Source organism: Suricata suricatta, chromosome X, assembly GCF_006229205.1.
Source record: "Suricata suricatta isolate VVHF042 chromosome X, meerkat_22Aug2017_6uvM2_HiC, whole genome shotgun sequence".
Classification (NCBI taxonomy): Eukaryota; Metazoa; Chordata; class Mammalia; order Carnivora; family Herpestidae; genus Suricata; species Suricata suricatta.
The window spans coordinates 43785263-43807952 of NC_043717.1; the positions used below are offsets into that span (position 1 = coordinate 43785263).

A 22690-nucleotide genomic window follows, 5' to 3' on the forward strand; every position below is an offset into this window, starting at 1 on the left:
CGACAGAATGGGAAAAGATAGTTGCAAATGACATATCAGATAAAGGGCTAATACCGGAAATGTACAAGGAACTCACCAAACTTCACAATAACAAAACAAATAATCCAGTGAAGAAATGGGCAGAAGACATGAACAGACACTTCTCCAAAGAGGACATCCAGATGGCCTACAGACACATGAAACGATGCTCAACATCACTCATCATCAGGGAAACACAAATCAAAACCACACTGAGATACCACTTCACGCCAGTCAGAGTGGCTAAAATGAACAAAGCAAGAGACTATAGATGTTGGAGAGGGTGTGGAGAGATGGGCACCCTCTTACACTGTTGGTGGGAATGTAAACTGGTGCAGCCGCTCTGGGAAACAGTGTGGAGGTTCCTCAAAAAACTATCAATAGAACTCCCTTATGACCCAGCAATAGCATTGCTGGGGATTTACCCAAGAGAGACAAGAAATGCTGATGCATAGGAGCACATGTCAACAATAGCCAAAACATGGAAAGAGCCTAAATGTCAATCACCTGACAAATGGATCAAGAAGATGTGGTATATATTCACCATGGAGTACTACATGGCAATTAGAGGGAATGACATATGGCCTTTTGTAGGAAAGTGGATGGACCTTGAGGGTGTCATGCTGAGTGAAATAAGTCAGGCAGAGAAGGACAGAAACCATATGTTTGCACTCATAGGTCTAGCAGGAAAACAAGAGAGACCTAATAGAGAACCAGGGGGAGCGGAGGAGGGAGAGAGTGTTGAGGAGAGAGGGATGCAAAACTTGAGAGACTATTGGATGCTGAGAATGAACTGAGGGTTGAAGGGGAAGGGGGAGGGGGGAAAAGAGGTGGTGGTGATGGTGGAGGGCACTTAAGGGGAAGAGCACTGGGTGTTATATGGAAAACAATTTGACAATAAAATATTATGAGAAAAAAAATAAAAATAAAAAAAATAAAAAATTAAATAAAATCTCAATGAGATACCACTTAACACACACTAGGATGGCTATAATAATAAAAATAGACAAGAACAAATGTTGAGGAGGATGGAGAAAAATTGAGATCCTTATAGGTTGCTAGTGGGAATGTAAAATGGTGGTAGGTACTTTAGAGAACAGTTTGGTAGTTCCTCAAGAAGATAACAGAACTAATATATGACTCAGCAATTCCTTTTTTAAGTATGCAGCCAAAAGAACTGAAAATATACATTAACACAAAAATGTGCACATGAACTGAGTGCCTAGGTGGCTCAGTCAGTTAAACATCCAGCTCTTGGTTTCAGCTGAGTTTGTAGGATCAAGTCCCACACTAGGTCCTGTGCTGAAAGTGTAAAGCTTGCTTGGGATTTATTTCTCTATCTCTCTCTGGCCCTCCCTGGCTTGCACTCTCTCTCACTCTCTCTTGCTCAGAAAATAAATATAAAAAACTTTTTTAAAAAGTGAAAACAAGCCAAACGCCTATAAGATGATAAAAGGATAAACAAAATGTGGTATACCCACATAGTGGAATATTATTCAGCCATTTAAAGACTAAGTACTAACAAATGCTAGAACTTGGATGAACCTTGAAAATATTTTGCAGAGTGAAAAAAACAGACACAAAGGACCACATATTGAACAATTCCATTTGTATGAAATACAATAGGCAAATCCATATATAAAGAACGGACAAAAGTGGTTGACAGGGGCGGGGGGGGGGGGGGGAGGGGAGGAGTGGAAGGAATGGAGAGTAACTGCTTATGGGTACAGGATTTCTTCTTGAAGTGATGAAAATTTTCTGGTATTAGATAGTGGTGCTGGCTGTACAACACTGTGACTATATATTTTTAAACTGAACTGCACCCTTTAACATTAAGTTTTATGGTGTTTGTTACATACCAAATTTTTTAAAAAGTACACTTAACTAAATGAAAATGAAAATTGAACATATCAAAATATATGACACAGCTAAATCAGTGCTAAGGGGAAAACTTATAGCACTAAATGCTTACATTATAAAACAGGGAAAGTCTGAAATCAATAATCTAAGCTCTTGTCTCAAGACTGGAAAAAGGAGCAAAATAAACCCACAGCAAGCAGAAGAAAGGAAAAACAAAGATAAAAGGAGAAATCAATGAAACTGAAAACAAAGACAACAGAAAAAAAATCAATGAAACAGAAAGTGGTTCTTTAAAATGTTTGAAAAACTGACATACCTCTATTAGATTGACACAGAATCAGAAAAGGCACAAAAAGGTAATACCAGGAATGAAACCAAAGATATTAGGGTGCCTGGATGACTCAGTCAGTTGAGCGTCTTACTCTTGATTTCGGCTCATGTCATGATCTCACAGTAGTGGGATCGAGCCCTGTGTCCACCTCCGTGCTGACATCTCAGAGCCTGGAGCCTGCTTTGGATTCCATGTGTCCCTTTTTCTGCACCTCCCCCACTTGTATTCTGTCTCTCTCAAAATTAAATAAACATTAAAAGAATATTTAAAAAAAGAAATCAAGGAAGATCTAAATATAAAAGGAAAGATATACTGGGTTCATGAAAAACTCAACATGGTAAAGATGTCAACTTTCCCAAATTGAGGCAACTGGGGGAACCTTTTCGAAACATACACTCAGTTCCCACCCCAGACCTAAAAATTCATAATGCTAGGGGTAAAGCCTAGGCATGTATTGTTTAAAGGGAAAAAAGCCCCAACCCCCACCCCAAGTAATTCTGATTTATAGCCTACAATGCCAGCCTCCAGTCATTATCCCTAGAGTCATTGGGCTGAGAGACCTATTCTCTATCTGTCCAGCAAGTTGGCATAGCCCAGTGCAAGAGGTCCATCAACCTCTTCTGGACCTTCCCACCTGCAGCCTCCCCAAGGACCCATGCTACCTACTAGCCATCATGTGAATTTTCTTGAGGTCTGTTTCTGAGTCATCAGCTGATACGAGAGGGTTTTCCACATAATCATATCAGTACATTAAGGGAAGGGTCTAGCTCTGGTACTACATTCTCCATTCCTTTTCCAGCCCTCCGGAAACCCTCCCAGAGGGGGCCCAGGGAAGACCTGTAGGAATGAAAAGTGTCTGTCCTTGCTTCACGGAACACTTATAGCACTTGTCCACCTGGTCCCCAAAAAACATCTCATTCTGGTTAGAGGAGCTGCTCCAGCACTCAAAGAGAGTCAGATTGGCATTTGTTGGGCGGATCAGGTAGAAGATCTTCTCACCCTGAAACAAAAAGAGGTTTAAGTACCAAAAATATCAACAATTTTCATAAAAATCCTCCAGAGGGTCTCCAAAAGATATTCTCTCTCCCATGCTCTAAGACCATGTAATATGACAGATTCTCTCCCAAGCCTATCCAAGAATCATTTTTTATGTGGATTTGGAAAACTTCAAAAGGTCCCTTTGTACTTTGTGCTTTTAAGCCTCTGGAAGATTAACAAAAATGATTTGGAAAGGGCATTTCAAACAAAATTGTTCAACTTAGGAAAAAGGTACACCAAAAGCTCCTAATTTAGATGCAAACAAAAATGAAAAATGGCCTCTACAGATGAGTAGATCAATACTACTAGCCCTGGGAGAATTTAAGGCCACATTACTGATGAGAAGAAAATTGAATTTGCCTTTAAATGCCACTTACAGAGAATGTTCCTTCTCACACCTGCAATCAAAGCTAATAAAAGTTTAAAAGTTCAGTAATTGCCCAAGGACTTCTAGAAGATTATATGTTAGGTGATTATCTGGTGGGAAAACATTTTATTTCCTCATTATGTTTTGCCTGGACAATCACTAGATAGATTATTTGGTTGAAAAGAAATAAAAGCCCACCAGCACAAAAATATCCTCAACCTACAGCCTGACTAGTTTAACCAATATTACCTGATAATAAATTTCAATGTAGAAAAGCAATAACAGTAGATATTATCTATTGCACAGTTGAAGGAATTTCAATCAGATCTGTAGATTACAGTAATCATATCAATATTAATTTCCTGATTTTGATAACTATATTGTGGTTATATAAGAGAATGTACTTATTTTCAAGAAATATGCAGTGAATTATTATTAAGATAAAGGGACACCATGTCTGCAACTACTCTCTAATGTTTCAGAAAACAAAACATATATAGAACTATTTTATTATGTTTGCTTTAGAAAAAGAGAATATAATAAAATGATAACATCTGGGGAATAAAGTGAAGTACACACAGGAATTCATCCTACCATTTTTGCAATTTTTCTATACAAAAAATGTTATTTTAAAATGAAAAAGTTAAATCTAGCATTTGCATAGTAGTGGTTTACATGCTCCAATTTCATGATAAGCCAGTGGAAACAACTAGTTTAGGATCTGTGATCATTTGTACAAGAGCCAGAGCCAAGTTTTCTGCTCTTTCCTTGGCATTTCTGATAAGAAAAATAAATAGTATGATGGTGGAAAAGAATAAAAATTACTTAAGAAATTTGTTTTCCAGGGGCATCTGGGTGGTTCAGTCAGTTAAGCATCTGACTTCAGCTCAGGTCATGAACTTACAGTTCATGAGTTTAAGCCCCAGGTCAGGCTCTGTGCTGACAGCTCAGAACCTGGAGCCTGGTTTGGATAGTGTCTCCCTCTCTCTTTGTTCCTCTCCTACTTGCACTCTGTCTCCCTCTCTCTCTCTCAAAAATCAATAAAGATTAAAAAAAAAAAGAAATTTATTTTCCAGACTTCAAAAATCCTTCATAGTCACTGATAATCAACATGCTAATTACAAAATTGTAACAATCACTAAAAAAGAAACTACCCATAGGAAGGCTAACATTACAAAAAATATCTGGTCATGGGCACCTGGGTGGCTCAGTCGGTGAAGTGTCCAACTTAGTTTCAGCTCAGGTCATGATCCCACGGTTTGTGAGATCGAGCCCCACATTGGGCTCTGTGCTGACAGTGCAAGGCCTGCTTGGGATTCTCTCTCTCCCTCTCCCTCCCTCTCTCTCTGACCCTATCCTACTTGTTGCACATGGTCTCTCAAAATAAATAAATAAACATTTAAAAAACCTTGTCATATATGCTCTGTCCTGGTGGTGGCAGTTATGCAACTATAGAATTGTCAAAACTCATCAAACTATACATTTAGAATAGATTAATTTTAATGGTGTATAAATTATACCTCAATAAAGATGGGGGACAGGAAGTTTCTCATGTTACCAAGAATATCTGCAGTAAATATAAACATTTCCATATATAATCATTGGAGTATAGAGTAGTTCATTTAAGATTAATAGTCAGAAAACCTTAGGCACCTGCTGTTATTAAAAACAATGTTAAGCATTAACAGTTTAGATGCAGTTTATATGGCATATCCACTAAGTGCCATACCCTGATACAGTTGTATAGAAATATCACCCAAATAGAATCTAGGAGGTAGGTAGACCTCAGCAGCCTCTTCTGTGCTGCCACCTAAAATGAAGAGGGAGCCCAAAGCCAGGATGCCTATAGAAGAAGCCACATTCATTCCTACCTTGAGCACATGGTACCAAACTGAGGTGCCACCAAAGTCAATGTGAAAGTCTGTATAGCTATCCCGCACACTCATGAGGCAGTACTTCTGCACATTGGGCCTCTCAAATATACACTCCTCTGGCCACAAGTTCTCCACCCATGAGAGCTTCCGAACAATCTTGGGAGTCTCCACAAGGTTAGAAAGCCTAGCAAGGAAGGGTGGAGAGCAGACATCAGCTGATTGGGAATCAAAGGTTAAAGCCTGAATAAAATGCTCCCCATCTCAGTAAGATGAAATATAACAAAGAAGTCCTCTCCAAAGGATCCCCAAGGGCACATAGGATACTTATTTCTCTACGTCTGGTCAGCATCCTCATTCCTCTCAGCTCTAGAAGTTCCAGGTCCCAAGTCCCCAATCCACAGAATTCCCCAAAGGAGGTCATTTCCTCCACTAAATGCTCATAACTCCCTTGACCCAGGTCCACTCACTTGGCACCTAGTTGATAGATAACAGTTATTGTACTGTCCTCATGTCATAGTGTCTTCTTTATGAGGAACCATTAGAGAAACCTTTCAAGGGCTCAGTTTCAGGTAAAGTGTTTCTCCCAAACACCTGTTGTTTTTTTATCTTATGTAAAACCACAAGCCTTATGATATTGCACTCCCTTCCTTGTCCTGACCTTCAAGAAATTCACTGAAAAGTCTAAAGTCCTTCTCTAATAACTTTCCAGACACTCATACATGAATTTGTGTGCAGATTACCCACCAGATGCATCCTATTTCTCCACTTTTATTTCCCATTTGTGCCATTTTGGTCTATTCTCTCTGTATCTTTGTAAGCTACTTCAAATAGCCTTTCAAGATGAAATGAGATACAAACAAACATAGCTTTAAAAAAAACCCTCAGGTTGTTAACTCTGTATTTTAATACCAATGGCAAGGATTTTAATACATTATAGTTATGTAAAATGTTGCCATTGATGGAAACTGGCTGAAGAATACACAGGACCTCCCTGTTCAGATTTCTGCAACTTCCTATAAATGTATAATTATGTCAAAATTAAAAGTTAAAAAAGTACATAAGCTTTCTAAGGGCAAAAAGATGTGTTATGATTTTTTTGGATCTTCCGCATTTCTGAGCACAGAGAAGACTACACATATCTATTGAATGCATGAGTCCAGATGGAATCATTTAAAGATTATAAAATGGTCTTTTTTCTTTTAAATCTAAGTAACCTTACCCTTAAGAGAAACTACCTACGGATAGTTCAGTAAATCTATTTCCAGGGACAGAGGACCTATATTGGGAATTAAATAGTTACCACACTACAATCTAAATACCAAAAAAAGGTCTAAGAAAGCTGTCCTGGGTGTTGGAGACAAAAATTAATTATAATGGCTACTGTATAATCTACCCACTGTTAGAAACTGTAGAAGAGAATACAATTTGGTTATATAATGGGAACAACTACCCCAGGAAGTATAAACCAGCTCATCATCCCAAACTACCAAGAGGAAGGGAAAGGAACACTTATACTCAGTATATCACAAGTTCCAGGGAATTTGTTAGGCTTTTTACTTACCCCTGCTCCTCCTACCTGGTATCAGAGAATTCCAAACTAATGACATTGAGGACTTTCTCCCTCTTTCCACTATAATAGTATTTCACAAAATCACCAAGCTTCATCTTGCAGTCGGCCTGGCGGGTCACATCAATCACATCAATCTCTTTGTCAGAACCTAGAATAAAGGGATAGGTTCTGCACCAAGTGGTCTCAGGGACCAGGAATGCCTCCCTCCTCCCTTCACCTGTCCTTAGAATGGATGGACCCTCAAAACTTCTCACCTCAGACACTGTATTTATATGTATGTACGTAGGTAGGAATCCCTCACACTCTCCTTACACCAATGTGCTAGGTCCAGGCCTATTAGAGCAACAGAACTGTCTGACATAAAGTCAGATACACTCATGATACAATCCACATGCCTGGGCCCTATTCCCTCACTTCTTCTCTTCCTATCCCCAAAAACTCATGCCCATAAGACAACTGGCACAAGAAGTCAAAAGTCAGAGGCTTTCTTGTCTCAAAAGAAGAGAGACCCCCCCCATGATCCTTAGAATTTCCCTGATAAAAAAAAAAAATAGGGCTCAGCCTGGGGGCTTGGAGCCTGGCAGGAGAAAAAGGAAACAAAAACCAGAATTTTGGTTCTAGTTTTGCCAAAGAGTGACTCCAGGCAAAGCACTTTACCTCAGAGTCCCAAGATGGCTAGAAAAGAAACACAAAGGTGGACTGGAGGCAAAGGGTCATGGGCCTTGATGGGAGTAAATGATTTCATAGTTAAAACGGTTCATCTTGCTTACCAACATAGTGTTCCACATCCCTCACAGTGAATGATGGTGAAGGCAGCGTCATCCCCAATCCATCTTTCTTCAAGACTAGGATGGGCACACTGAAGCTATTCTCCTCCAGGAATTCCACCGTCAGTTGACTTCCAGTGGGCTTCAGAATCACTTCATCTGAGCTGTGGGCCATATGAAAGAAAGCCTGAGCCCCAGGGGCTCTGACACTGAAGGCTTCACTTGATGCTGCCATTCACCCAATGGATGGGGCCTTCCTGAGCAGACCTTAACATGGACTGTAAACTAATGGCATATACCTCACGTGCCAGAAAAGAAATAACTTATCCAAGGCAAGAAGCCAGGTCACTGGCAGGGGGGGCGGGGGAAGCTAACCCAAGGATATCTTGTTAATAGTGTTCTCTTCTCTAAAATGGCAAAAGAAGAAATCAGTAATAGCCTGCTGAGAAAGAAAAGATGTATCTGCAATTTTAGTTAATTTACTCTAATCAAGAGCAGCATCACCCATTTAAAACATTGGCAAATAAAAAAAAACTGGTTTTCAAATGACATATCCAATAAAGGATTAGTATCCAAAATATATAAAGAACTTACACACGCAATGCACATACACAAAAAATACAAGTAATCCAATTTAAAAATGGGCAGAAGACATAAACAGACACTTTTCCAAAGAGGGCATATACATGGCAAATAAACACATTAAAAGATGTTCAACATCACTCATCACTAGGGAAATACAAATCCAAACTACAGTGAGATATCACCTCACACCTGTCAAAATGGCTAAAATCAAAACCACAGGAAACAACAAGTGTTGGTGAAGATGTGGACAAACAGGAACACTCATGCACTGTTGGTGGGAATGCAAACTGGTGCAGTCACTATGAAAAACAGTATGGAGGTTACTCAAAAAAATAAAAATAGAACTACCATATGATCTAGTAATCACACTATTGGGTATTTACCCAAAGATTATGAAAACACTAATTTGAAAGGATAATATGCACCCCTATTTTATTGGCACATTATTTACAATAGCCAAATTATGGAAGCAACCCAAATGTCCATCAATAGATAAATGAATAAAGAAGATGTGATATATATATATATACATATATATATATAAGTTAAATATATATATATATATATATATAAAATACACACACACACAAATGGAATATTATTCAGCCATACAAACAGTGAAATCTTGCCATTTGCAACAACATGGACAGAGCAAGAGAGTATAATGCTAAGTGAAATAAGTTAGTCAGAAAAAGAGAAATACCATATGATTTCACTTATATGTGAAATTTAAGAAACCAAACAAAGGAAAAACAAAGAGACAAATCAAAAAAGACTCTTAACTATAGAAAAAAAACTATAGAGAATAAGCATATGATTATCAGAGGGGAGGGGAGTGAGGTGATGGGGGAAATAGGTAAAGGGGATTAAGAGTACATTTATCTTGAAGACCACTGAGTAATGTATACAATTGGTGAATCACTATACCGTACACCTGAAACAAATAGAACACTGTATGTTAACAATACTGGAATTAACATAAATAAAAAGGAGAAAAAATAAAGACTGATTAAAAAACAATTTTTACAACTGATTTCTTAACACATGTCTGTAATTAACTAAAAAAAAGGAGGGTTTTTAAAAAAAAAATCACGTTAGAAAAGATGGACTATTTGACCAAGTTGTGTTGGAACGAGCAACTGGAAAAATACTAAGATCAATGTCTATCTTACTCTTTACACAATTCTAGGCGGATCAACATTTAAATTGAAAAAAAAAATGAAGCCGTCTGTATGTTTTCTATGGAAAAATGTCTATTCGTGTCTTCCACCCATTTCTTAACTGAATTATTCATTTTGGGGTGTGAGTTTGATAAGTTCTTTAAAGATTTTGGATACTAACCTGTTATCAGATACATCATTTGCAAGTATCTTCTCCCATTCCATAGGCAGCCTTTTAGTTTTGTTAGTTTTTCCAAAGAAGACATACAGATGACTTAGACACATGAAAAGATGCTCAACATCACTCATCATCAGGGAGATACAAATCAAACCCAAATGAGATACCATCTCACACTTGTCAGAATGGCTAAAGTTAACAACACAGTAAACAAGAGATGTTTGTGAAGATGTGGAGAAAGGGGAACCTTCTTACACTGTTGGCGGGAATGCAAACTGGTGCAGCTCTTGGGAAAACAGTATGGAATTTCCTTAAAAAGATAAAAATAGAACTACCCTAAAACCCGGCAATTGCACTACTAGCTATTTACCCAAAGGATACAAAAATATTGATTCAAAGGAGTACATGCACCCTAAAGTTTATAGCAGCATTATCAACAATAGCCAAACTATAGAAAGAGCTCAAATGTCCATCAACTGATGAATGGATAAAGAGGATGTGCTGTGTATACACAATGGAGTATTACTCAGTCATCAAAAAATGAAATCTTGGGGTGCCTGGGTACCTCAGTTAGCTAAGCATCCAACTCTTGATTTTGGCTCAGGTCATGACCTCATGGATCGTGAGATTGAGCACCACATTGGTTGACAGCACAGAGCCTGCATGGGATTCTATCTCTCTCTCTATCTCTCTCTGCTCCTCCCCTGCTCATATGCATGAGAGATCTCTTTCTCTCTCAAAATTAATAAACTTAAAAAAACCGAAATCTTGCCATTTGTAATGATGTGGATGGAGCTAAAGTGTATTATGCTAAGCAAATAAGTCAGAGAAAGATAAATACCATATGATTTCATTTATATGTGGAAATTAAGAAACAAAACAGATGAACATAAGGGAAGGAAGAAAAGAGAGGTAAACAATCCATAAGGGACCCTTAACTATAGAGAACAAACTGAGGATTGAAGGCGAGAGGTGCATGCGGAATGTGGGTGGGGGATAGGCTAAATGGGTGATGGATATAAAGGAGGGCATTTGTGATGAGCATTTAGTGTTATATGTAAGAGATAAATCACTAAATTCTACACCTGAAACCAATTTTACCATATATGTTAACTAACTAGAATTTAAATAAAAATGTAGAAAGAAAAAAAATAAAGCCATAAATTAGTAGAAAAAACATAGGAGAGACAAAGCATAGAAATCATTAAAAATAGCAATAAATGAATTTAACTACATAAAAATTAAAATTTCCCACAAGGAAATACAGGGATGAATATACCTTTTTGAATTTATGTTTTCATGTTCTTTGGGTAAATACCTAGTAATAAAATTACTGGATGAGAAAATATTTTGATCTTTAATTATCTGAGGAATATCCATACTGTTTTCCACAATAGCTACAACAGTGTGCATTCCCACCACAGTGCACAAGGGTTCCCTTTTCTCTACACCCTCTCTAACACTTGTTATTTCTTGTCTTTCTTAGTCTTACCATGCTGACAGCTGTAAGGTGACAATCTCATTATTTAATGTAGCATTATGTACAATAGCTAATATATAGAAGTAACCGAAACATCTCTGCATAGATGAATGGATACAGAAGATGTGGTATGTATATACAATGGAATATTTACTCAGCCATAAAAGAATGAGATCTTGCCATTTGCAACAACATGGATGGTCGTAGAGGGCATAATACGAAGTGAAATAAGTCAGATATAAAAAGACAAATACCATACGATTTTACTCATATGTGGGTAGAATTGTGAAATCATTATATTGTACAGCTGAAACTCATATAATACTGTATGTTACTTATATTTCAATAAATAAATGGTTAAATAAAATTTTTTGTAAAAAAGTTATTATAAGAGAGGAGACAAGATGGTGGAGAAAAAGGGAGCTCTGTAAACGTCATCCACCCCATCTATTCAACTGAGAAAGACATTACTCTTATCTGCAAGAGTGGGAGGTGAAAATACAGACTCCAGAAAGAAGATAACCTCAAAGATGCCTGAATATATTCTCCATTATCTCATCCTTATCTCTCCCCTCGACTGGTTATACGCTTTGAGACTGTGCATTGTCCTTTGATGTCTCTGCCCCCCCTTATTTTTTTCTTCTCTTCTTTTCTTCTCTTTCCTCTCCATTCCTTTCCTATTCTTCCTTTCCCCCTTTTAGTTTGTTTGATTCTTTGATTTGTCTGTGTGTTTGCGTGTTTTTGTTCCCTGTGTGTTTGTCTGCCTGTTTTCCCTTTCAGGGCTACCCCAAGAAAAAAGTCAAAGTACGCATAACGGAGAGTCCCAAATGTCACTGAGTAGGGAAATAAAATAACGAAAGGCACAACAAGAGAAACTGAGAGACACCATTAAAAGAACATTTCCTGAAACGACAGGCCATGGACAGTCAATAACACTCCTTTAATAGAGCAATACTAACAGGTACACAGAGCAGAATGAGTTTCAAAACAGACAAGAGACAGGAAGCTAGCCAAAATGACAAAATAAGGAACTCTCCCTTAAAGAAATTCCAGGAAGAAGTGACAGCCAAAGAACTGCTCAAAACAGATCTAAGCAACATAAATGAACAAGAACTTAGAAAAACTGTCATAAAATTAATCCCTGAGCTTGAAAAAAAAGCATCAGAAAACCTACTGATACAAAGACTAGGGGCTTTCAAAATAGCTGTGATGAGTTTAAAAAAAGATTATAAATGAGGTGAAATGGAGGTGGCCACCTCACAGATTGAAGAGGCAGAGAAAAGAATAGGTGAATTAGAAGACACAGTTACAGCAAAAAAGGAAGCTGAGGAAAAAAAAAAAAGAGAGAAATAGATCCAGGAGCAGGAAAGGAGAATTTGAGACCTGAGTGATACAGTCAAACGAAACATCTGTATCACAGGAATTCCTGAAGAGGAAGAAAGAGAGGTTCTGAAGGGGTACTAAACCAAATTATAACTGAGAATTTCCTGAATCTGGGGAAAGAAATAGACATTCAAATTCAAGAGGCACAAAGAAACCCATTAAGACGTAACTTGAATCAACCTTCAGCACGAAATATCATAGTGAAACTGGCAAAATATAAAGATAAAGAGAGAATTTTGAAAGCAGCTAGGGATAAAAGGGCCCTAACATACAAACGGAAACCTATCAAAGGGGTTATAGACCTATCTACTGAAACATGGCAGGCCAGGAAGGAATGGCAGGAAATCTGCAATATGATGAATAGAAAAAAGATGCAGCCAAGAATCCTTTATCCAGCAAGCCTATCATTCAAAATACAGGGGGAGATAAAGGTCTTCCCAAATAAACAAAAACTGAGAGAATTCAACACCACTAAACCAGCCCTACAAGAAATCCTAAGAAGGACTCTATGAGGGAAATTTTGCAGAGAATACAAGGTACCAGAGACACCACTACAAACATGAATTCTATGAAGAACACACTGAAACCAAACCCACATTTTTCAATAATAACACTGAATGAAAACAGACTGAATGCTCCAACTAAACGACACAAGGTAGCAGAATGGATAAAACATAAAAATCCATCTATTGGCTGTCTACAAGAGACTCATTTTAGACATGAAGACACCTTCAGATTGAAAGTAAAGGGATAGAGAAATATCTATCATGCAACTGGAAGCCAAAAGAAAGCCGAGTAGCCATACTTCTATCATACAAACTGGACTTTAAAGCAAAGGCAGTAACAAAGATGAAAAAGGACATTATATAATAATTGCAGGGTCTCTCCATCAGGAAGAGCTAACAATTAGAAACATCTATGCACCAAAATGGGGAGGACCCAAATACATAAAACAATCACAGACAGTAACAATCATATTGATAAGAATGTGCTAATTCCAGGAGACTTTAATACTCCACTGACAGCAATGAATAGATCAACCAGACGGAAAATCACTAAAGAAACAATGGACCTGAATGGCACACTGGGACAGATGGAACTGATAGATATATTTAGAACTCTGCATCCTGAAGTTAGGAAATTCACCTTCTCACCAACTGCACATGGCACATTTTCCAAGATAGATCACATACTGGGGCATAAAGCAGCCCTCCATAAGTATAAACAAATAGAGATCATACCATGCACACTTTCAGATCACAATGCTATGAAACTTGAAATTAACCACAGGAAAAAGTCTGGAAAACCTCCAAAAATGTGGAAGTTAAAAACCACCCTACTAAAGAATGGTTGGGCTAATCAGGCAATTAGAGAAGAAATTTAAAAAATATATGGAAAAAAAGGAAAATGAAAATACAACAATCCAAACTCTCTGGGATGCAGCAAAGGCAGTCCAAAGAGGAAAGTATATTGCAATCCAGGCCTATTTCAACAAACTATAAAAAGCAAAAATTCAAAATCTAACACAGCACCTAATGGAACCAGAAGGGGAGCAGTAAGAGCACCCCAAACCCAGCAAAGAAAAGAAATAATAAATATCAGAGCAGAAATAAATAATATAGAATCCAAATAAACAGTGGAGCAGATCAATGAAACCAGGAGTTTGTTTTTAGAAAAAATAAACAAAATTGATAAACCTCTAGCCAGGCTCCTCAGAAAGAAAAGAGAGAGCACCAAGATAAACAAAATCATGAATGAAAAAGGATCTATTACAACCAATCCCTTAGAAATACAAGCAATCATCAGAGATTACTATGAAAAATTATATGCCAACAAACTGGACAACCTAGAAGAAATGGACAAATTCCTAAATGCACATGCACTACCAAAATTCAAATGGGAAGAGATAAAAAGCATGAATAGACCAATAACCAGTGAAGAAATTGAATCCGTTATCAAAAATCTCCCAATGAATAAGAGCCCAGGGCCAGATGGCTTCCCAGGGGAATTCTATCAGACATTTAAAGCAGAGCTAGTCCAAAAAATAGAACTAGAAGAAAAACTTCCAAACTCATTCTACGAAGCCAGCATCACCTTGATTCCCAAACCAAACAGAGACCCAGCAAAAAAAGAAAACTACAGACCAATATCCTTAATGAATACAGATGCAAAAATACTCAACCAGATACTAGCAAATGAAATCAACAGAATATAAAAAAATTATCCAACATGATCTCATGGGATTCATTCCCGGTTAAAGGGCTGGTTCAATATTCGCAAATCCATCAATGTAATACATCACATTTACAAAAGAAAAGATAAAAACCATACGATCCTGTCAATAGATGCAGAAAAAGCATTTGACAAAATACAGCACCCTTTCTTAATAAAAACCCTTGAGAAAGTCAGAATAGAAGGAACTTATGAAACATTATAAAAGCAATTTATGAAAAGCCCACAGCGAATATCATCCATAATGGGGGAACGCTCTCAGGAACACGACATGGGTGTCCTTTATCACCACTGTTGTTTAACACAGTGCTGGAAGTCCTAGCATCAGCAATCCGAGAACAAAAGGAAATAAAAGGCATCAGAATTGGCAAAGAAGAAGTCAAACGTTCACTTTTGCAGATGACAACATACTCTACATGGAAAACCCGATCAACTCCACCAGAAGCCTTCTGGAACTGGTCAATGAATTCAGTAAAGTTGCAGGGTACAAAATCAATGTACAGAAATCGGTTGCACTCCTATACATCAATAATGAAGCAACAGAAAGAGAAATCAAGAAATTGATCCCATTCACAATCGTATGAAAAACCATAAAATACCTAGGAATAAACCCAACCAAGGATATAAAAGACCTATACGATGAAAACTATAGAAAACTTATGAAAGAAATTGAAGAAGACACCAAGAAATGGAAAAACGTTCCATGCTTATGGATCAGAAGAATAAACATTGTGAAAATGTCATTACTACCCAAAGCAATCTACACATTCAACACAATCCCCATCAATATTGCACCAGCGTTCTTCTCAAAGCTAGAACAAGCTATCCTTAAACTCGTATGGAACCACAAAAGTCCCCAAATAGCCAAAGTAATATTGAAGAAGAAAACCAAAATGCGAGGCATCACAATCCCAGACTTGAGCCTCTACTACAAAGCTGTCATCATCAAGACAGTATGGTATTGACACAAAAACACACACATAGACCAATGGAATAGAATAGAGAACCCAGAACTGGGCCCACAAATGTACGAACAATTAATCATTGGCAATGCAGGAAAGACTATCCAATAAAAAAAGACAGCCTACTTAGCAGGTACTGGGAGAACTAGACAGCAACATGCAGAAGAATGAAACTAGTCCACTTTCTTACACCATACACAAAAATAAACTCAAAATGGCTGAAGGACCTGAATGTGAGACAGGAAACCATCAAAACCCTCCAGGAGAAAGTAGGAAACAGCCTCCTTGACCTCAACCACAGCAATTTCCTACTCGACACATCCTCAAAGGTAAGGGAAATAAAGCAAAAATGAACTGTTGGGACCTCATCAATATAAAAAGCTTCTGCACGGCAAAGGAAACAATAATAAAAAACTAATAGGCAACCGATGGAATGGGAAAAGATAATTGCAAATGCCATATCAGATAAAGGGCTAGTATCCAAAATCTACAAGCAACTCACCAAACTCCACACCTGAAAAAAAAATAACCCAGGGAAGAAATGGGCATAAACATGAACAGACACTTCTCCAGGGAAGACATCTAGATGGCCAACAGACACAGGAAACAATGCTCAGCATCACTCATCATCAGGGAAATACAATTAAAATCATATTGAGATACCACCTCACGCCAGTCAGAGTGGCTAAAATGAACAAATCAAGAGTCCATAGATGCTGGCGAGGATGTGAAGAGATGGGCACCCTACTACTCTGTTGGTAGGAATATAAACTGGTGCAGTCCCTCTGGAAAACAGTGTGGAGGTTCCTCAAAAAACTATCCATAGAACTCCCTTATGATCCAGCAATAGCACTGCTGGGGATTTTCCCAAGGGATACAGAAGTGCTGATGCATAGGAGGACATGTACTCCAATGTTCATAGCGGCACTTTCTACAGTAGCGAAATCATGGAAAGAGCCTAAATGGCCATCACCTGATGAGTGGATCAAGAAGATGTGGTATATATACACAATGGAGTACTAGATGTCATTGAGAAAGAATGAAATATGGCCATTTGTAGCTAAGTGGATGGTCCTTGAAGGTGTCATGCTAAGCGAAATAAGTCAGGTGGAGAGGGACAGATACCATATGTTTGCACTCATAGGTCTAACAGGAGAACAGGATAAACCTAATGGAAGACTATGGGGAGGGGAGTGGGAGAGAGTTGGAAAGAGAGGGACACAAAACTTGAGAGACTATTGAATACTGAAAACAAACTGAGGGTTGAAGAGGGAGGCGGAGGGGTAAAGAGGTGGTGGTAATGGAGGAGGGTACTTGTGGGGAAGACCACTGGGTGTTACATGGAAACCAATTTGACAATAAACTATTAAAAATATATTTTAAAAAAAGATGTGGTATATATTATGGAGTATTACATAGCAATATGAAAGAATGAAATATGGCCATTTGTAGCAAAGTGGATAGACTTTGTGGGTGTCATGCTAAGCGAAATAAGTCAGGCAGAGAAGGACAGATACCATGTTTGCACTCATAGGTCTAACAGGAGAAACCTAACAGAGGTCCATAAGAAGGGGAAGGGGGAAAGAGAGCTGGGGAGAGAGAGGGACGCAAAACATGAGAGACTATTGAATACTGAAAACAAAGCGAGGGCTGAAGTGGGAGGGGAAGGGGGGAAGAGGAGTGGTGGTGGTAATGGAGGTGGTCACTTGTGGGAAGAAGCACTGGGTGTTATAGGGAAACCAATTTGACCATAAACTATTAAAAAATAAGAAAAGAAAAAAAAAAGAAAAGCTATTGTAAATCAGTAAAACATGGGCAGTAACCCAATAGAAAAATTGTCAAATAGGCAGGAAATAAACAGAGAAACATGTAAAGATGTCTTATAAAGGCACAAAAACATGTGCCTTCTTCATAACTAAATGCACGTGGAAACATTTCATATTTTATCTTATCAGAAAGGCAAAAAGTGCAAGATAATAAATAGTGTTGGCCAGAATATGGGGAAACAGCCATCCTTCACACTATCTAGTTGGAATAAGAAATGGTACAGTCACTCTGGAAACAACTTGGCAACATTTATAAACATTTTTAAAGTACACAGTCTTTAGCAATTTCACTTTTAGGTAGTAAATCTACACATATACTTATTCATATATGCAGAAAAGTTAAAAGACATTCACGGCAACCTTTTTTTTTAACAGCAAAATACTAGAATCAATTTAAGTGTTCATCAATAGAGGATTGGTTAAATAAATTATATATCCATACAATGGAATACTAAACATCCATGAAAAAGAATAAAAACCACTGGAATGTGCTGGTATGGACGGATCTCCAAGATATATAATTTAGGTTGAAAAAAAGCAAGATGCAGAACACTGAGTCTGTTTATGATTTTTTAGAAAAGTAGGACACACACACACAAACACACACACTTATATAAGCAAAAACTATTTCTTGAAGAATGCACAAGAAACTGGTTGACTGGAGAAGGGATCTGTGGGGTCTGAGGTAGAAAGGAGACTTATTGCCTCTGAATAAACAAATCAAAAGATATTAAGGTGATGAAACACATAAGTCTAAATAACATTTCAATTACAGGAAAGCTGAAAATGGTTGCATGAATTAAAAACCAAGCAAAAGAGAGTGCTTTATTTATTACTTTTTCTAACTCATTATTTTCATTTAAGGAACTTGTTTTAATAAGCCCATTTTAATCTTTTTTAAAAAATGTTTGCTCATTTTTGAGAGACAGAGAGAAACACAGCATGAGTGGAGGAGGGGCAGAGAGAGAGAGAGAGGGAGACACAGAATCTGAAGCAGGCTCCAGGCTATGAGCTGTCAGTACCGAGTCCGATGCAGGGCTCAAACTCAGGAACCACGAGATCATGACCTTGACCTGAACCGAAGCCAGCAGCTTAAGTGACTGAGCCCCCCAAGTGCCCCAATTTTATTCTTTTTAAAGGGGAAAAAAAAACCTGGCTGGCTCAGTCACTAGAGCATGTGACTCTTAATCTCAGGGTTGTGAGTTATAGCCCTACATTGGGCATAGGGTTTCATTTTAAAATAAAAATTTAAAAATTTAAAAAACACATGAAAAGGGAGAAAACTTTTTTATATAAAAGAAATACATGACCAAACATTTTTCTTTTATTTTTAAAAAGAGTTCCCTCTTCTCTACAATGAGAGAATTAAAGTTTTTGATCTTTATACTCCTAACTGAAGCATTCCTTGGGTGCATGCAAATATCCTCTCCTGACAGGTGAAAACTGCCTCCCAATCTAACAAAAGTTTTTACAAGTGGACCTTAATGTACTCAGCATGTCAGATAAAACTCTAACAACGTTTCTTAGAAAATGACTAAAACACACCTCCCCAAAGGGAATATTCCCAAATGAGGGAGGCACCTAATGAGATAGCCAGTGGCAAAGTTGGGAAGAGATGAATCCTAGCCTCACAGAGCCCTGGCATTCACCAACCCTCACCTGTCAAAGGTCCTACTCCGGAGCTCTCGAATGAATGTAGGACTTCCGGTCTTCACTGGCTTCCCCTTGTGTGTATCATGCCCTTTCGAAGATACACGGCGTTTTTTCACTAAGCCAGAGAAAGACACAAGACTGAGTCAGAATGGATATGAGCTATGGTTCCAAGAGCAAAAGCCTCAGCAGATCTCACTTCTCTTCCAATTTAACAACCCCTTGGAGCACCTGAAGTCAACGAGGCCCTCACATACTCAGGAAAAGTTCTTGGTGCGGTTGGTGCTTCCTCTGGGGAAATCTGCAGGAAGGGAGGGAGGTAAAGCTCTGCAATTCTGCCCTCTCACTGGGGCAGCTGGTAGCCTGCTGAGCCTACAGAGGTTTTTGCTATTTCCCAAGCTCTCAGACAAAGGCAATCTTCCTTCAAAGCTTCCTTCATTTTGTCTCACCTCTGGACCACCTTCTCTTGAAAACCCCAAGATCTACTTACTAATGGAGGGTCCATGTAAGACTTCACAGTTGGGGCAATGGTAGAGGTCAATGTCAGCAGCCTTCTCTTCTTCAACACCAACACAACTAGAAAAGAGGAAAAACCAGCCAAGGTTTATGGGAATTTTATTTTTCATAAGGTCTAGAACTGTGCTGTCCAGTATACATAGCTATTTACATTTAAATTAATTCAATAAAATTTTAAACTCTCCTTGCATCATATAGCTACATTTCAAATGCTCAGTAGCCACATGTGGCTAGAGGTTACAGAACTTGGCAGATTAGCAAACATTTTCATCAATGCAAAAAGTTACATTGGACCACACTGGTCTAAAAACAATTATGATAGAGTTAAAAATGTACAGACGGCAAAGCTTCATTAAGACTCAGAATGGTAAAAGCTAGAAGAGATTCTAAACCAGTGCTGTCCAATAGAAATATAATGTGAGCCAAATACGTAAGTTTAAATGTTCTTTTTTAAATTTCTTTAATGTTTATTTATTTTTGAGAGACAGAGAAAGTGCAAGTGGGGGAGGAACAGAGAGAGAGAGGGAGACACAGAATCCGAAGTAGGCTCCAGGCTCCGAGCTGTCAACATAGAGCCAGACATGGGCTCGAACTCATGAACTGTGAGATCATGACCTAAACCAAAGTTGGACACTTAACTGACTGAGCCACCCAGGCGCCCCTGTAAGTTAAGTGTTCTAATAGTCACATTAAAAAGGTAAAAAGAGGAGCACCTGGGTTGCTTAATTTCAGCTCAGGTCATGATCCCAGGGTCATGGGATAGAGACCCGTGTCGGGCTCCACACTGAGCATGGAGCCTGCTTAAGATTCTCTCTCTCCCCCTCTTTCTGCCCTTCTCCCCTGTTTGTGCACACTCACTGTAAAATAAAAAAAAGTAAAAAGAAACAGGTGAAATAAATTTTAATTATATCCAACACATCCAAAATATCCTTACTTCAACATATAATCAAATCTTGAAACTTTACTGAACTATTTTACTTGATTAAATGAAAAGGATTGAAAAGAGTATTTTATAATCAACAGTGGTTCTGAGTGAAGGATTATTTATATTTTCTAATGCTCTACAATGAACATGTGTTACTTATTTCATACTGTAATGTATAAAACAGATTTATTTAATTTTGAAAATTTGAGTTTGTGTGTATGTGAGTTGGTAATCTCACAAAAGTAAATCCTTCCTCAGCAAAGAAGTCATTAGCAGCCCTCCTAAAAACTTCTGGCTAAGATCAAACTCCTAAAATCCTTGGTCAGCCACACATAGCAGAGTGCATAAAAATTGGGCAGAACTCCAACTATTTCATCCAAGTTCATGCTCAAAAACTCACTTCCTGGTATCAGGACCCCACCACTGTCCCAACTGCCAAGTGCTAATCCTGTGTCTGTAAACCTGCTGCATATCAATAAATTGGAGATATCACCATCAACTTGGTAGAGTTATTTTAAAGGCTCAGATAATGTATTTAAAGTGCTTAGCACACACTCTGGAAAACAGTATGGAGGTTCCTCAAAAAATTAAAAATAGAACTACCCTATGACCCACCAATGCACTACTAGGAATTTATCCAAAGGTTACAAACATACTGATCGAAAGGGCGCATGCACCCCAATTGTTATAGCACCACTATCAATAATATCCAAACTATGGAAAGAGTCCAAATGTCCATCAACTGATGAATAAATTAAAAAGCTGTGTGTACACACACACACACACACACACACACACACAATGGAATACTACTTGATGATCAAAAAGAATAAAATCTTGCCATTTGCAACAACATGGATGGAACTAGATGGTATTAAGCTAAGCGAAATAAGTCAGCCAGAGAAAGATCACTCATGTGGAATTTGAGAAATTTAACAGGTGAACATAGGGGAGGGGAAGGAAAAAATAATGAGGGAGGCAAACCATATGAGACTCTTAAATATAGAAAACTGAGGATTGATGGCAGTGGAGGGGTCGGGGGATAGATTAAACGGGTGATGGGGGCATTAAGCAAGTCATTTGTTGGGATGAGCAATGGGTGTTACACGTAAAGTGATGAATCACTGGGTTTACTCCTAAATCCAAGACTATGTTGTATTTTGAGAATAAAAAATAATAATAATAAAGTGCTTAGCACGATGAGAACAGAGAAACACACCTCACCCTTCACAAGCCTAAACTTTCTTTAAATATATTCCCCAGACTTTGTAGCATTAATTCACTTTGTCAGACCACATGCTTTCTCTGTCTCACACTTGTTCGCCTTGGACACTGCTCAAGAAGAAGCCCCTCCAGTCATCCCTCTCTCCTGAACTTTCATCCCATGTAGCTATGTACTTTTTCTACCCCCAAACATCTACTGGTCATCAACATGCCTAACTTTTCTCTTGTACCCCCAAGCAACCCCATTTCTTGGTAAACAAACACATCTAAGTCATATCCCCTTCAACAAACCCCTTCTTCACCGTCCTGGCTTAACTGACCACAGCTTCTCCTAGGAGAAGCCATTTTCTCTACACAAGTGCCATTCAGTGTGGTCCACAGACTAATGCTGATCTGTAAACTGTTCACCACAGGTCTGTAATAAGTACAAAAGGTCAGCATAAGCATCCAATAACTTTCATGACAATTTGGCTGAGTAATTTTATGTCCGTTGAATCTAACAATAAGAAATTGGGGCTTGTATTTTTTTTTAATGTGAAAAGATTTTAAATTTTTTAACTTACATCCAAGTTAGTTAGCATATAATGCAATAATGATTTTAGGAGTGGAATCCAATGATTCATCCCGTGTATAACACCCAGTGCTCATCCCAACAAGGGTCTTCCTTAATGCCCCTCACTCATTTAGCCCATCACCCCATCCACCACCCCTCCATCAACCCTCAGTTTGTTCTCTATTTAAGAG

The 22690-nt window shown here is 38.2% G+C and overlaps 1 protein-coding gene across 9 annotated transcripts in view; it reads right to left on the reverse strand.

The window, feature by feature from the left end:
- PHF8 (PHD finger protein 8) overlaps positions 1–22690 on the reverse strand; it is a 90332-nt gene that overhangs the window by 47845 nt on the left and 19797 nt on the right. For all 9 annotated transcript variants that reach the window (XM_029930831.1, XM_029930830.1, XM_029930835.1 and 6 more), the window contains exons 3-8: positions 19772–19857; positions 19291–19399; positions 7829–7989; positions 7065–7206; positions 5486–5672; positions 3047–3209 (exon numbers count right to left, since the gene is read on the reverse strand). In XM_029930831.1, the coding sequence (XP_029786691.1) occupies positions 3047–3209; positions 5486–5672; positions 7065–7206; positions 7829–7989; positions 19291–19399; positions 19772–19857 (848 nt within the window). The remainder of the gene's footprint in view (positions 1–3046; positions 3210–5485; positions 5673–7064; positions 7207–7828; positions 7990–19290; positions 19400–19771; positions 19858–22690) is intronic.